This window comes from Setaria viridis, chromosome 4 (assembly GCF_005286985.2).
Source record: "Setaria viridis chromosome 4, Setaria_viridis_v4.0, whole genome shotgun sequence".
NCBI classification, from domain to species: Eukaryota; Viridiplantae; Streptophyta; class Magnoliopsida; order Poales; family Poaceae; genus Setaria; species Setaria viridis.
In genome coordinates this window covers 33,540,693-33,555,389 of record NC_048266.2, presented here as the reverse complement: position 1 = coordinate 33,555,389, position 14,697 = coordinate 33,540,693, and the positions used below count along the sequence as shown (strand labels likewise).

General features: G+C 52.4%; 1 protein-coding gene across 1 annotated transcript; it reads right to left on the bottom strand.

Moving 5' to 3' along the window:
* Window positions 1–490: 490 nt before the first annotated feature.
* On the bottom strand, window positions 491–2,578 carry LOC117851933 (lipid phosphate phosphatase 2). The gene is made up of 6 exons (XM_034733841.2): window positions 1,934–2,578; window positions 1,743–1,852; window positions 1,543–1,636; window positions 1,262–1,450; window positions 1,088–1,147; window positions 491–863 (listed from the first exon to the last, which is right to left on the bottom strand). The coding sequence occupies exons 1-6, from the start codon at window positions 2,259–2,261 to the stop codon at window positions 679–681; spliced, it is 966 nt and encodes a 321-aa protein (XP_034589732.1). The 5' UTR covers window positions 2,262–2,578; the 3' UTR covers window positions 491–678.
* Window positions 2,579–14,697: the final 12,119 nt, after the last annotated feature.

Here is a 14,697-nt window from a genome sequence, read left to right as displayed (position 1 = left end):
GTCTCCGTTCATGCGTGGGGCAGCGGCAGCAAGCGGGGCAGGGGTAGGGGCGACCTCTAGTCGCGCGGCGGCACACGGCTGGGACGGCGACGTGAGGCAGAGGACGGCTGGCGGGGGACGGCCTCCCTAGGTGTTGGTCGGGGTGGATCCCGTGGGGTGGCGGCGGCGGCTCGGAAGAGAGCGCGGCGGGCCTGGGAGGCGGCGGGAAGAAGGGAGGGGCGGGGAGGCCGGCGCTAGGGAGAAGGGAGCGGCGGGGAGGACGGCGGCCGAGAGAAGGGAGCAGCAGGGAGGCTGGCGCCGGGGAGAAGGGAGCGGCGGGGTGGCCGGTGCCGGGAGCTCCACCGCCGGCCTGAGAGCTGCTCTAGCTGGGAGAAGGTAGGGTAAAAGAAAAACAAGAAAATATTAGGTGGATGATATGTGGACCTAATGGATGATAGTGGATCCACTAACAGATATGGCTAACGGTGTTAAAATGATATTCATCCCAACCTTCTCAACCCCTCCAATCAAACAAAAAATTGAAACGGACACATCTCTTTCATCCAAACACGAGATGGGTTGAACCCAACCCACAAAAGTGGAATGAACCTAACCCATTTCACGTGATCTCAAAACCAAACACGTGCTAAAATTAGAACAGTCTTGTTGAAAAAAAAAAGAAACAGTGACATTCAGTCGCTAAGATCTACGGCCTGATTCCATTGAGTCCAATGCTTGGCTACTGGTTCTCATCTCCCTTCCAGCGCGTCCCGGAGAGGAGTCAAGCGTCAGTGACGGGTGGCGACTCGAGCCGGCTGCCGACTGCACCTCGATCTCACCATCGAGGGTAAGCATGTGCTCAAAGTAGGAATGAGGCCAGAATCCTGAAACCCGACCGGCAACAGCATCAGTTATCTAACAATGTGTACATTCAGAGAAGGAAACGCGAGATAACATTGTAACGTTCAGACAAGGATGGCAAATAGAAATCAAAACAAATGAAGGTGCTTCGATTTCGATCTATTCTGTTAGACCTGACAAGAAAGAGTGTTCTAGCCTGCTGAATCTGAATGCATACTGTGCATCTACACTGCTAGCAGGACCATACCTTGTTCACCGGAGGGTGGCGGGAAAAACTGCAGGTAGCAGAACGACGCCACCACCAATCCTGCGGGAGCAGAATTACAGCGAATAGAGCGTGACAGACTGACAGTGTGATCTTCAGAAACGAGAAGAGCTTGGTAACGAACTAACGACAGAGAAGAGGCAAATCAGTCGATACCGAGGACTCCGGCGGTGAACACGTCCTGCCAGTGGTGCCAGTAGTCGTCCACCCGCGACACCCCCACCATTGCCGCGAGGAGCAGCGGCATGGCGACGATGCAGAGCTTGGCGACATGGCCTCCCCGGTCGAACGCCTTGATCTTGCCGGCGAGGTACCAGGACAGGAAGCCCAGACCAGCGAAAGACCCTGCAATGCCAATGTGGCAGTGTTCAGTGATCATTGTTGGACGGGAACGCAGCAAATTGAAGCTAGCAGCCTTCAGATCTCTTCGGACTTACACGAAGTGTGGCCGCTCGGGAAGCTCTTGTACCCTTCTTTGATCACGGCCGCGTCTCCGTGGCAGATGACCTCTCTGGTGACGTTGTCATACCTCTGAAGAAAGCTCATCACGTTTAGTGAGATGGCTTGCTCTGAAGCAGCGGCAGAGTACATTCTGTACTCTGGAGTTTAGGCTGATCAATGAAACAGGTGAACTCACAGGCAGTCCGTCAGGAAAGCAGCGCCAGAAGAAGTTGGGGCGCGGCCGGCCGACGCCGTCCTTGATGGCGTCGGTCAGGACGGCGGTTATGAGCACCGAGAACAGAAGCCCTGCGAGCTTGGGCACAGACCGTGTCAGAAGCGTAGCTGCAGAATAGGAAGAGGAATGGCAGAGCAAATTAAGGAACTTGCCGAGGATGGCGTGGTGCAGGTCATACACGTTCCTCCTGCGCACGTATATCCCGGCGACGACGGCCACCGGCGCGGCGACGGCGAGCACCGGCACGGCCCAGACGGGCACGGTGTTGTCCTTGAGCGGGTACCGGAGGCCCGGCACCGTGTCCTCCCCGACGAAGCGGTGGAAGGGCTCGATGAGGTTGAGCGCGCCGTCGAGGGCGGCGAGGAGGACCAGCACGGCCCAGTCCAGCAGGTGCAGCCTCGCCACCCTGGTCCCGTGGGTCTTCAAGTAGAGGCGCGGCGGCGCTCCCGGGTGAGCGGCGAGGCCCGCCGGCGGCGGCATCGGGCTTCGGGGACCTGGATAGACGATGGAGGAGAGGACGGCGACGAGATCCAGTTAATCAGCCTGCACGAAGGTCCAGCCAATGCAAGCCATGGATGGGAGGTCTGGGAGGGATTGCCAATGCAGGGGACACTTGCGGAAATCGGCACAGAAGCTAGCGCGACAGCGCGTGGAGCTCGGGAGTGCTGGAACGGGCGTGTGACTCGAGAATCTCTGCAACTTGTTCGTCTCGGGAGGACTGGAGGAGAGACAGGGTACTTTTTTCATGTGACTTCAACCTCGGAGACCACCAAAATAAGTGGTGTTCTCTGACAGATGCGCGTGCCGCGGACCATTTTCTTTCTTTTTTGTTTGCTCCCATGCAAGGCTTAACGACCAAGGAAGGACGACACGAGATTCGGAACCATGGTTGTGCCCGCCCAAGGCATCTGGATCACCTTCCAGTGTCGGCGTGCATTAACAGCTATCCGACCGGCTTCTTCTACCTCTCCTGCTCGCGCTCGCGCCGTCGCCGCCTTCTCCAGCGTCGGCGTCGAAGCCCTGCAGCCCAACACTGCTAGTTACGGTTTCGAGGGGTTGGGTTCTCCGGTATTCGTCGGCCTAGAAAGGAGCTTGGGGGCGGTTGGCTGGCTCGGCGGTGCAGGCGAGCGAGACGGCAACAGCAGCCGCCTATTAGGGTGGAGGGAGACAACCGAATGGGCTTTGCTGATGGCGGGACCGAGAGCTTCTTCGATTGGTAGTTGAAAGGGGTCGAGGATAGCGGCGGTTAGAGCTTGGCGGTGCGGTGAGGCGGCGAGGACGCCGCCGGACGCGGGTGGTGAAGAGTAACGTCCGGCGGGGCCGTCACTCGCGTCTCGTTTTCGCGTGGCGAGTGCAGTGGAAGCGGATCGGGCGTCGCCGGAGACAAAACTGCAGGCCGTGCGGGGCGTGGGAGCAACGCCGGATATGAAGGAGAAGTCGGCGGCGCGTGCATAGGCCGGCGGGCGTGTGCGAGTTTATTTTTTGAACGAACGGTCACGAGAGCGTGCATAAATAGAGCAGAAGTTTATAAGGAAAAAAGAAAAAAAAAAGAAAGCACGGCGTGCCATGCGAGAAGGTAAGGACTACTCTCGCGCTAGAAGTAATGCTAGGTCTTTAGCCCCCACCACTAACCAAGCTGACGTCTCCTCCCTAATTTTCGCCATAAGCACTGTCGGTGAGCTCTCGTGTCTGTTGAAGATATGCGCGTTCCATTCTTTCCAAATCTCCCACATGATAAGTAGAGTCAGACTTTTCAGAGCCTTACGTGGTGAATCCGATGCTGTAGTTATATATATATCCACCATTCCATTGCGTTGGCTGGGAGCTGCCATGCATTTGGCTTGAGGTTTGGCTGCGCTATCCATGTCGCTGTTAGATCCCAATTCTCCTGGTGTATCTGCACTCGGTCAAGATGTAGTGGCTGGTCTTTATGGCCCGTCTGCAGAGGGTGCAAGTGGCGTTGTGTGGCCATCCGTATTTGGCCAGCCTGTCTGCGGACCATACACAGTTTTGTGTAATTAGCCACGCGAAGAATTTACATTTTGGTGGCGCCCATGTTTTCCAAATAGAGGAGATATTCAGTGTTTCGGTGCAGCCTAGGAACTGTGCTTTATATTCTTGATTTTGTTAGTTTCTAGCTGATAGTGTCCTCATTTTCTAGTTGTAGTTCCGTATGTCTGACCATGTTCCATAGCAGGGTGAAAGAAGCTAAATGTGAGCTGTTGATGCTACTATTGATGTTGAGATCTCGGATCCAGTTATTGTTATTGATGGCATCGTGAGCCGTCCTATTCTTTTTCCTTGAAATGGCAAAGAGTAGTGGCGCGATGTCTTTTGGTCACTAGCCCTACACCCAGCTAGACTTCCAGAAGCTGGCCTTTTTGCCATCGCCGAGGGTGATGACCGTGCAAGCAGCAAATAGTTGCCTATCCATCTTGTCACATGGGGTTTCTATGTTGGCCCAGGGTTTGTCCAATGATGTCCACTCATGCCATAGCCACCTTAAGCGGAGAGCTCTAGCGAATTTCTCAAGGTTTGAGATGCCAAGTCCCCCATGTTGTTTCGGGAGGCAGGTTCTTATCCAATTAACTTTACATTTTCCACCTGTTAGCTGTTGGTCGTCTGTGCAGAGGAATTTTTTACGGATGTTGTCTAAATCTGTGAGCACTTCATTATTTGCTTTGAGAGCCGTTAGGAAGTATACCAGCTGTGAAAAGAGGACCGATTTTGTGAGGTTCACTCTGCCTGCATGTGTTAGATTTCGTCCAGTCCAAGCTGATAGTTTACCTGCCGCTTTATCTATAAAAGGTTGGAATTCAATCTTTCTCAGGTGCTTTGTCGACAAAGGGAGACCAAGGTAGCGCATTGGGAATGCCGATCTCGTTAGCGGCAGATCATTGAGTAGTAGGTCAAGGTCGATGTTTCGACAGCTTATGGGTGCAATCTGTGTCTTGCGCAAGTTCGTGCATAGGATAGTGGCTTCTCCAAAGTGTTGGAGGATCTTCCCAATGTTGGAGATGTCTTTGCGTGTCGGCCTAATAAAGATGGCGGCGACGTCAGCGTACAAAGATGCTCTAAATCTTGTCACTCTTCCTCCTAGTTTGGTGAGGAGGCTCCTGTCAGTTGCCTGAGCAATTATGTGCTATAGTGGATCGATGGCCAAGACGAATAGAAGAGGTGACAATGGATCACCCTGTCTGAGGCCTCTGCCGTGCTGGATCAGTGGCAATGGTGTGCCGTTGAGTAGCACTTTTGAAGTTGAGGTGGCTAGGAGGGACATAATCCATTGGCTCCATCAAGTTGGGAAGCCTTTGTGTTGTATCAGGGAGATGAGGTAGTCCCAACAGACTGAGTTGAAGGCTTTGGAGATGTGTAATTTCATTAGTAGAGCCGGTGTCGCATTTCGATGAAAATGGCGAGCGATATTTCTCATGTATAAGTTGTCATGAATACTTCTGCCTTTGATGAAGGCGCTCTGGCAGGGTGAGATGATAGCGTTCATGTGCTGGGCAAGCCGTAGCGCTAGTACTTTAGTGATGATCTTTGCAAACGCATGGATGAGGCTGATTGGCCGATACTCGAGGATGCTTTCCGCCCCTTCTTTTTTTGGAATTAGGATGATGTTTGCCTTGTTTAGGAGATTTAGATCGTTGCAACGGATGTTGTAGAAAGCGTTAACTACTTGAGATAGAAATAGAGGAGGCCGGGCTTGGGCGGCGGCTTGGCCGGCGGCGGCTGGGAGAGGAGGAAAAGGAAGAGGAGATCGAGGAGGTCCGATTCCTCTTCTCACCTCAGGCTGGGGCAGCTTGGAGGGGGGCTCCATGACAATGGGCGGGAGGTGGCGGCAATAGCAATGGCAGCGGCGCTTGGGAGCACTAGAGGGAAGGGGAGTTGGCGGGGGTGTTGGTGGTGGGTTGGAGAGCGGAGCGGAGCCCCTTTTATAGGCCAGAGGCGAGGGGGAGGGGGCGGCCAATGGGCGGCGCACAGGGGTTCACAGGGAGGTGGCAGGTGGCGTTAATGGCGGTCGGGATGCTCGGGCACAGGGCAGAGCACAGGGTGGCGCTATAGCAGGTGGTGCAGAGACTTGGCGATGGGCGGCGCGCCGGTAGCAGGGGCGGTGACATGGCACGGTGGCCAAGCGCTTGTGCAGCGTGGCGAGGCCGGGGCGCGCGTGGTGGGCGGGTAGGCGCGTGCGAAGCTAGGCGGGGGCGCACATGGGTGGGAGTGTGTGGGGCCAGGGAAGGAAGAAGGAAGGGGAAAAGGAAGAGAGGGAAAGAAAGAAGAAAAAGGGGAGAGAAAGAGAAAAGGGAAAAAGAAAAGGAAGAAAAACAAAAAGAGATGGAGTAAAAGGAGAAGGTAGAATTGAATTGTGTGAGGAGTTAAACAGAGAGATACGGCAGGGATTGCGGAAGCAGTCGCGAGCACAAGTGCGACGGTCTTCCGACCGACACGCGGTGTGACACACGGAGGGGGAAAGGGGAAAAAGATGGACAGTGGTCGGCTTCGGTGATGGAACGGCGAAATCGCCGGGAAGATGGGATTCGGGAGCTCAAGCGGTGAAAAGATTTTGAAAATGATTTTTAGCGAGTGATTTAATTTGGTGAATTTTAGGGATGTTACTGTAATGACCTTGGTTAAATCAGCTGAGTTAATCTTCATCCGAGTCCTAAATCCCGCTGTCTTAGCTCTCCTGAGCTTAAGCGCTCAAAAATCCGGTTCTCAGTCCCGACCCCTGAGAACCCAACCAAACCGCCGGTTCCTTCTAAGTCCCCAAAGGCAGTGTTCCTTTCAATCTTGGAGCTGTGGAGAAATCGAGACTGACCGGTGGACCCGCAATCTTTCTCCCTGAATCTCCCGAGGCAGACGTGCCCGAGCAGCATGCGCCCACTTCATAGCTCCCTCGCCACGTGGCTTGATCCCTCCGACGCCCGCCGCTTCGCCCAGTCGCCAGCCGCGACAGGATGGATCCACGCGCCCTCCTCCCCAATCGCAGCGGAAGCTCTCTACGCCCCTTTCTGCCTCACCTCGTCTCGCTCGCGCCCTCGCTGGCTGCGCCAAGGTGCCCCGTCGCCGTCGTGGCAGAGTTTTGCCGCTGCTGCGTCAGACCACCTCGCGACCCGCGCCCATCATCTCACCCAGATCCCCGGCTGCAAGACCCGATGCCTTCCGGTTTTTCCGCCTCTCCACAGTCGCGTTGCCCGCGAACTCGCTCCGCGACGATTCCGCCCTCGCCAACCCCGACTCCGGCCGCGACAGCTCCTTTTCCGTCTTGCCAGTACTATGCCCCGGCAAGCCACTGTTTCGCGCTCGCCCTGCCGCCGCTCGCCCTGTCACTTCGCATGCTGCAACCTCGCTTGTGGCGCCTTTCTCCCTGTCGCACGCCAGTCAAATCCGCCGCTCGACGCGACCAGACTACGCCCGCCTTCGCCAAATCTAAATCCCGGCAAAACCGCGCCTGCGCCGCCTTGTCTCCAGTGCCCAATGGCTAAAGACCCTGTCTCCGAAGCTCTGTTCCGTCGCCCATCACCGCTCAATCGCCGCCATGGCAGCGCACTCCACCCTTTTCTTCACAGTCTTCGTGCTGCTCAAACTCTCTCTCTTTTGCGCCGCTATAAAAAGGCATACCTGAGTCCCACCGGAGTTCCTTCGCCATTGCTGTTTCGCCGCCCCTACTCTAAGCGCACTTGAGTCCTACTACTTGAACTCTTAAGAAGTTCCCCTCTCCGCTCAAACCCGCTTCTCGCCAACCCACCAGCCGTCTGCTCCTCCGCTCTGTGCTAGAGCTCTCTTGTCGCCCACAAGAAGTGCCGCCACCGCCGGAGCACCGTCAAACCTCGCCGCCGCCCAAGCCTTAGTGCTTTAGTCTTCCCACCCAAGTCTGCTCCTTCCCGACCCCAGAGCTTCACCCATAGACCCGAAGGTAAGCTGTCGACCCCTTTTCCGTCTCGCTCGACCCTGTCTGTTTTGCCGACCCCTATCCACCTCGCCCGAGGGCTCGGCTGTATCTCTTTCCTTGACCCGAGGGTATCTGTGTAATTATCGGGGATTTCTCTGTGTTAAGTCTGAGAACCCCTACACATTTATTCCTTAAAGTTTAAGGGTCAGATCACAAGTTTATCCCCATCCGACCCTTTTATCCTGTTCTTCACCAACTGGAGTTGAACTTCCCCCACTTTTTCTGTAGCTTTGCTACAAGTGTCTGAGCTTGAACTTGCAAGTGTTGTTAAAATAACCGTCTAAACCCTAACTCCTGCATTGCATTCGTGTAGAGTTACACCTCGCCGACGACACCTACGAGTTGTACCCGGCGCCTAAAAACGGACCGGTAGCTGAGCTGCCAATACCAGAAGCCGAAGCAACCCCCGCGGAAGACCCGTTCACCTCCCCTCCGCTAGAAGGCAAGCCCCGGAGCATGAACCCAACTTTCTAAACTTGCACATGCCTTCCTTCTTATGAATGTGCATTTACGTATAGGAGTTGTTTGCAACCTTAGATGCATGACTTAGTCCCCTTGTGTTGAACACTAGTCTATTGGGTCGAGTAGTTGCAATGCTTAAATAGGAATCGGTAAAAGCCGAGTGATTTCCTATCATTCGCGAGTTATAGGAGTTGGCTGTTCCTTTTCTGTTTACAACTATAAGGACAATGGATGGGGCAGGGTTTTGGTTAACTCTTTTGGTGGTCGGCTGATCGCCCTGTCTGTTTATTGAACCTATTAAGGCCGGACAGTGGTGGTGTTCGTGATCAAGTGTTTGAAAGTACTAATCTCATACCCAGTATGGGATGGGGAAGCCTAGTACCTGATTGAACCTGGACGTGAGCGGTCGCTCCACTGTCCTGGGAACGAAGTTCCCCTGCGACCGCACGTGGTGGCAAGTGTGGTCATAGAACGACAGAGGCCAGGTCTGTGGAACCGACACGGGTTAGGGAATTGATGGGGAAGGCCGACACAGGAAGCGACCCTCGGTGGTGCGCGGATGTCGTGATGTTAGGTTCACCATGCATGGTTAAAGAACTCGGATCGATTCGTCCGTCTCTCACAGTTTGAGACTGCTTGATCGCTATGCTACACTGAGTAAAGATGGAACATGATGATGACATGGTCTTGATGATGATCTTATATTCATAAAGTTGGATCTATGCTTGCTTAGAGTAAGTTGCCAATGTAGACTGGTTAATGAACTTAGAATCTGAGCTAAAACTTGAAAGTAAGGACCTAACATAGTCGCTTTTGGCAAACAAACAAATCAGCCAAGGAGCCTTGCATGTCTAGAAGTGGTGGAATAGCTTTTTTCTACCGGTTGGTTAAGTCTTGTTGAGCTTAGAAGCTCAGCCTTGTTGTGGCTTCTCTTTTCACGTGAAGTTGCAACTCTTGAGCTTGCTGCTGGCACTTGGCCGCCCCAACTCCCTCCGGGTTGGACGGTCGAGTGGGACCCTTCCTTGGACGGTGGGGAATGGGATCACTGGTGTCCTAGCTGGCCTCACCAGGGACATCCGACCCCGACGCTAGCTTCCGCGATGCTTTTGCCTTCTGTTGTTTTCTTTCAACCTTTGTAAAACTCTTATTTTAACTAAGTATGTAATGAAGCGTTAAACCAATGGTGGATCTGTTGTATTCTCTGGAACCACTCACCTTCGTCTGGGTTATGCTAACTGTAGGGATACGAGGTAGGCTACGCTAGCGCAAATCAAAATTTTCTACCGCGTATAGCCAGGAAGAACTGCCGTATAAGGATCACGGGATTACCACTCGACGCACTACTGGTGCGGAAGATGTAGATATGCGTCGGTGCAGTGAAGACGATCACGTAGTCGTACGTAGTCGATCACGTCCAGCAGCTCCTCAGCAGCTCGTCCACGTGCACAGCAAGATCGCCTCCGGTACCGCGGCTCGTCGTCGGCTCGTCGTGGCTCGTCGGCGGCTCGTCGATGGCTCGTCCAAGTGCTGCAGGCGCAACACCTCCAAGGTATCTACACGTGCAGGGAGGAAGCGTCGCAAGCCGGATTGCTAGATCCGCGAGTTGCAACAGGCGAGGGCGTGGGAGGCGCGGCAAGTGTGTTCAGCCAAAAAGGTGTAAACCCTAGGGCGCCCCCACCCCTTTATTTATAGAGGTTCCTGATGGGCCTCTGGATCCGAGGCCCATTAGTACTCCTAAACCTAATCCAACTCGGATCAGATCCGAATTGGGCTTCCAGCCCCTTAAGTGTGTGACCCTATGGGTTCGGATACGTATAGACATGGCCCGAGTACTCCTACTCGGCCCAATAGTCGGTAGCGGCCTCTAGCAAGACGTGCCAACTCCTATACGCATACGAAGATCATATCAGACGAACCATCACAACATAATATACATGCTATTCCCTTTGCCTCACGATATTTGGTCTAGCTTTCAAGTCGACCGCTCTTTCTCGATCCTGTGATTCGGAATCCCTTTGTAGGTTAACCCTTAACCGTACGTAGCATGGCCATGCATTTTCGGATCCGATCACTCGAGGGGCCCAGAGATATCACTCTCAATCAGAGAGGGGCAAATCCCATCTTGATTGACCATGTCTCATGGCATGCTTCTTGACAAACCCGAAAGCTACCTTTATAACTACCCTGTTACGGCGTAGCGTTTGATAGCCCCTAAGTAGGTCGATCCACATCTAGAATACATGCGACAATCTCAGGTCTAAGGACAAAGCGTATATGTTGTTTAAAGAGAGAACTACTTCTTGTGTTGGGTCAGTCCTAACACATGTCTCCACATGTGTCCACATTATTAGTTCAACATCTCCATGTTCATGACTTGTGAAACATAGACATCAACTAATACATGTGCTAGTCTAATATTCATGTGTGTCCTCACATGAACTCCGACTAGGGACAACTTTAGAATAACCATACAAGTAAAGAGTTTCACATACAATTCACATAATTACAAATCAATTCAAGTAGCCTTTAATGGATATTCAATGAACACAATATACAAATCATGGATACAAATGGAATATCATCATCTCTATGATTGCCTCTAGGGCATACCTCCAACACTAACTCGGTCCTGAAAAGTGGTTAAATCGGATGAAATCCGATGGCACATCGAGTTAACTCGATTAAGGCATGAGGATCGCGTGTTAAGCGACTTGCCGTGCTTTAGTTGAGCTAATCCGAGGTGTTCCGCCACAGCTACATCTAGGTAGGCATACAGTTCAGATGCAGCAGCAAGAGAGGCACCAGTACTAGTAGCCTACAACAAAACACTTGCAGATGTTCTCCTAAATAGGGAGGAGGATGCAGAATCAGAACCCAAGCCATTACCAAGGCTAGCAGCACCATAACCAGATGAAGTACCCTGGCTACCAAAAATCTTACCCCAAGCGGTCTTTTTCTTACCTGTAGGCCCTGGCTGTGTGGCCCTCCGCAACCTCATAGAACCAAACTTAGCATCATACTTGGAAAAGATTGTAGACAATTCAGCCCTTACATCAGTTAAGTAACAAGAATTATCATTTCCATTGAGCTGAGACAATAGCTGAAGAACACTGCTAAAACTTGTCATCTTAACTCTAGGATCTAGTATAAATACAATGGAATAACGCATAGGTATATCACACCAATAATCTAAGTACATAGACTTCATGGGTGCAACAACATTTTTGAGATCATCATCATACTCATAGGTACTAAGATGTCCAGCTATCTCAAGAACATGATGCAATACTAATGGAGTAGTAGGATAATAAACACCAGACAAAAAAAACATTAGAATCATAGAACTGTTCAAGAAATAACAAAATCTTTTCAGCAACATACCAGTGTGTTTCTGTGAGGAGTGGCTGGCTTTCAACCAAAGGGTGCTGAGTGGTTATAAACACAGAAAATGTGTTCTTATGGGTATTAGATGCTTGAGCATGAGATAAGTTGAATTCCATCTCACATCCATGTCCAAAGCAAACTTACGAGGGCGGACACCAACAACAATGCAATAGGACTTGTATCAAAAATACGTTGGTTAGAAGAATTTAAGAATGAAATTGCAGTTCTAAATGCACTAAGCATAGGCTTGAAAACATCAAGGCCAGCCTTAACAATAAGATTAATAATGTGACAAGCACAACGCTGATGCAAAAATAGTTTTCCAATATAACCAGACAGTGAAGGACTGAACTTACCAATGGCTGCAGTGTTTGCCGATGCATTATCCAACGTAAAAGAAAAGATCTTATCAGTTAAACCATAATCAGAAATAATAGAAGTAATACACTCAGCAATATTATCAGCATTATGAGAAACATCAATTAAGTAAATCTAGGATTATGAGCAACCTGAATATACTCCTCAAATGCATCAGACTCACCAAAGCATAAAGGAAGATCTAGTCTAGCAATCAACCTATACAACTGGATATGAGCAACATCAGCATTGTACTCCCAGAGATGGAGAGAGCCATCAGGATTGTACTTGAGTTGGGACTGAGCCATACGTGTAGCTCCTCGCAAGAGTGGGCACCTTGGAAGGTGCCTATGCAAGTGTCTAGGACCACTAGAGGAAATACCATAATAGAGTTTCTTGCAATGGAGGCACCTAGCACCAGTTCCTACCCTCTTGTTATTCTTTACCTTGTATAGTGGCTCGAAGTCGTCCCATACCTTAGAGGTGCAAGAATGACTCCTCTTGCTACCTGTACTCTCCGTCCCCGTCCCCATCTCACCTCCAGCACCACCAGCAGGCGGTGGCAGATCTCCACCACCGGGCTGATCATCGACATCGGGAACAGGGATGTTGAGCAGCTCACGCCGATCTGCCTCCAAGTCAGACTCATCATCTCCGATCTTCCCCATCAACCTCAACTCCTCGTTGTAGCAGGTTGGATAGTCTTCCACGTCGACTCCCCAGCTCCTCAATGGGTGGGCATCGAAGGCCTATAGAGAGAGTGACACAGAGAAGCAAAGAAGCACGTCAGCACAATAGAGGAGAAGCAAAGAAGCATGTCAGCACGGTAGAGGAGAAGCAGAGAAGCACCAGAGCACCGTAGAGGAGAAGCAGAGAAGCACTGGAGATTGCTTACCTCATCCTCGAGCGCACCCGGAGCACCAGAGTCTCTATTGATGTTGTCTATCCACCCACCAGAGAAGCACCGGAGCATGGTAGAGGGGAAGCAGAGAAGCACCGGAGTTTGGCTTACCTCTTCCTCGTGCACACCGACTCACCGAGAGGGATGAGGCGGCGGATTTGCGAGGAGAGGAGTGGAGTCAACAAGGGAGCCAGGGAGGCAACGGGTCTGCAAGGAGAGGAGCAGAGTCGATGAGGAAGCTAGGGAGGCGGCGAATCTGCGAGGGGAGGAGCGAAGTCGACGAGGGAGCTAGGGAGGTGGCGGATCTGCGAGGGAGGAGTGGAGTCGACGAGAGAGGTCGAGAGGCGATACGACAGTGGGCAAGGGAAGCGGTGGATCAGCAAGGGCCGATGGGAGGAGTCGATGAGGGAAGCGGAAGGGGCGATGCGAGCCGGCGGCGGGCAAGGGAGGCGTCGGATCTGCGAGGGGAGGAGGCGAGGAGCGGAGTTGAGGAGATAGAGGGAGGCGGAGGTGAGGAGACAGAGGGAGGTGGAGGGGCGAGGGAGTGGGGGAGGCGGCGGAATGTGGGTAGGGTTTGGGGGCAAGGGAGCGAGGGAGCCGGACGATATTTATATAGCCATGGAGGCGGGCCGAGCGGGCCTTAACAGGCTGGGCCAACCTTTGAATTCTGATGGGCCAAATGGGTCGTGCCGGGCCGGGCCAGCACCCGGGTTGAGAGAGTAGCCCAGGCACGACCCGTGGTATGGGCCGGGCCAGCACGCGGGTTGAGAAAGGAGCCCAGGCACGGCTCATGGTATAGGCTGGGCCAGCACGGGCACGACGGCCGCCATGCAGTGCCTGCCTGGACTGGACCAAAATCCCGTGCCGTAGGCCGGCGCACGTGCCACGGGCCATATGGCCAACTATAGATCCTACCTTCAGTTTCTTTTTCTTCTACTCGATCCTAGCTCATTTCCCTTACAAAACACGATGCCTCCATCGTATCTGATAGAGAAAGTGATTCCGTCTAGGAGGAGGATGTGGCGCCTGCGTTCTTCAACCCGAAGGGCATTGTAGTGTAGTAGAAAGCTCCGTACGGGGTGATGAACGTGGTCTTGATCTGGTCTTCTTCCTTGAGTGCTATCTGGTGATACCTCGAATAGCAGTCGAGGAAACAGAGTAGAGCGCACCCTACTATCGAGTTGATGACTTGATCAATCCTAGGAAGCCCGAAGGGATTCTTTGGGCAGTGCTTGTTGAGGTCCGTGTAGTCGACACACATCCTCCACTCATTGTTGTTTTTCTTCCGCACTAAGACGGGGTTAGCCAATCACTCTAGATGAAGGACTTCTTTTATGAAGCCAGCCGCGAGTAGTTTGACCAACTCTTTTTTTATAGTTTGACTTCTGTCTTGGGTGAACTGGCGTAGTCATTGTCGCTTGGGCGTAGCTTTGGGATCCACATTCAGTGAGTGCTCGATCAACTTCCTGGGCACCCCTGACATATCAGATAGCTTTCAAGCAAAAATGTCTTGGTTGGTCCGGAGAAAGCTGACAAGCGTGTATTCCTATTTAGGGTCCAGCCCTGAGCCAATCAGGGTTGTCTTGGAGCTGTCGCCGGTCTCAAGGTCTATAGCTTTGAGATCAACCTTTCCTGCCGGTTTGACCTTGGTTGCCCCCAACTTCTTCTCTAAGATTTCGAGTTCTATCGGATACAATTTTTTGGAGGCTGCGAAGACTTGCATCATGGAGTTTGGCACCTGAGTAGTTGCTTCGGTTGTCGTTGGGGCGATCGATGCGATTCTTGCCGTTATTTTGACCGTTACTCTGGTTGTTGTTGTTTTGGCCTCGGTTACGACTAGATTCGAACTGCTTGAT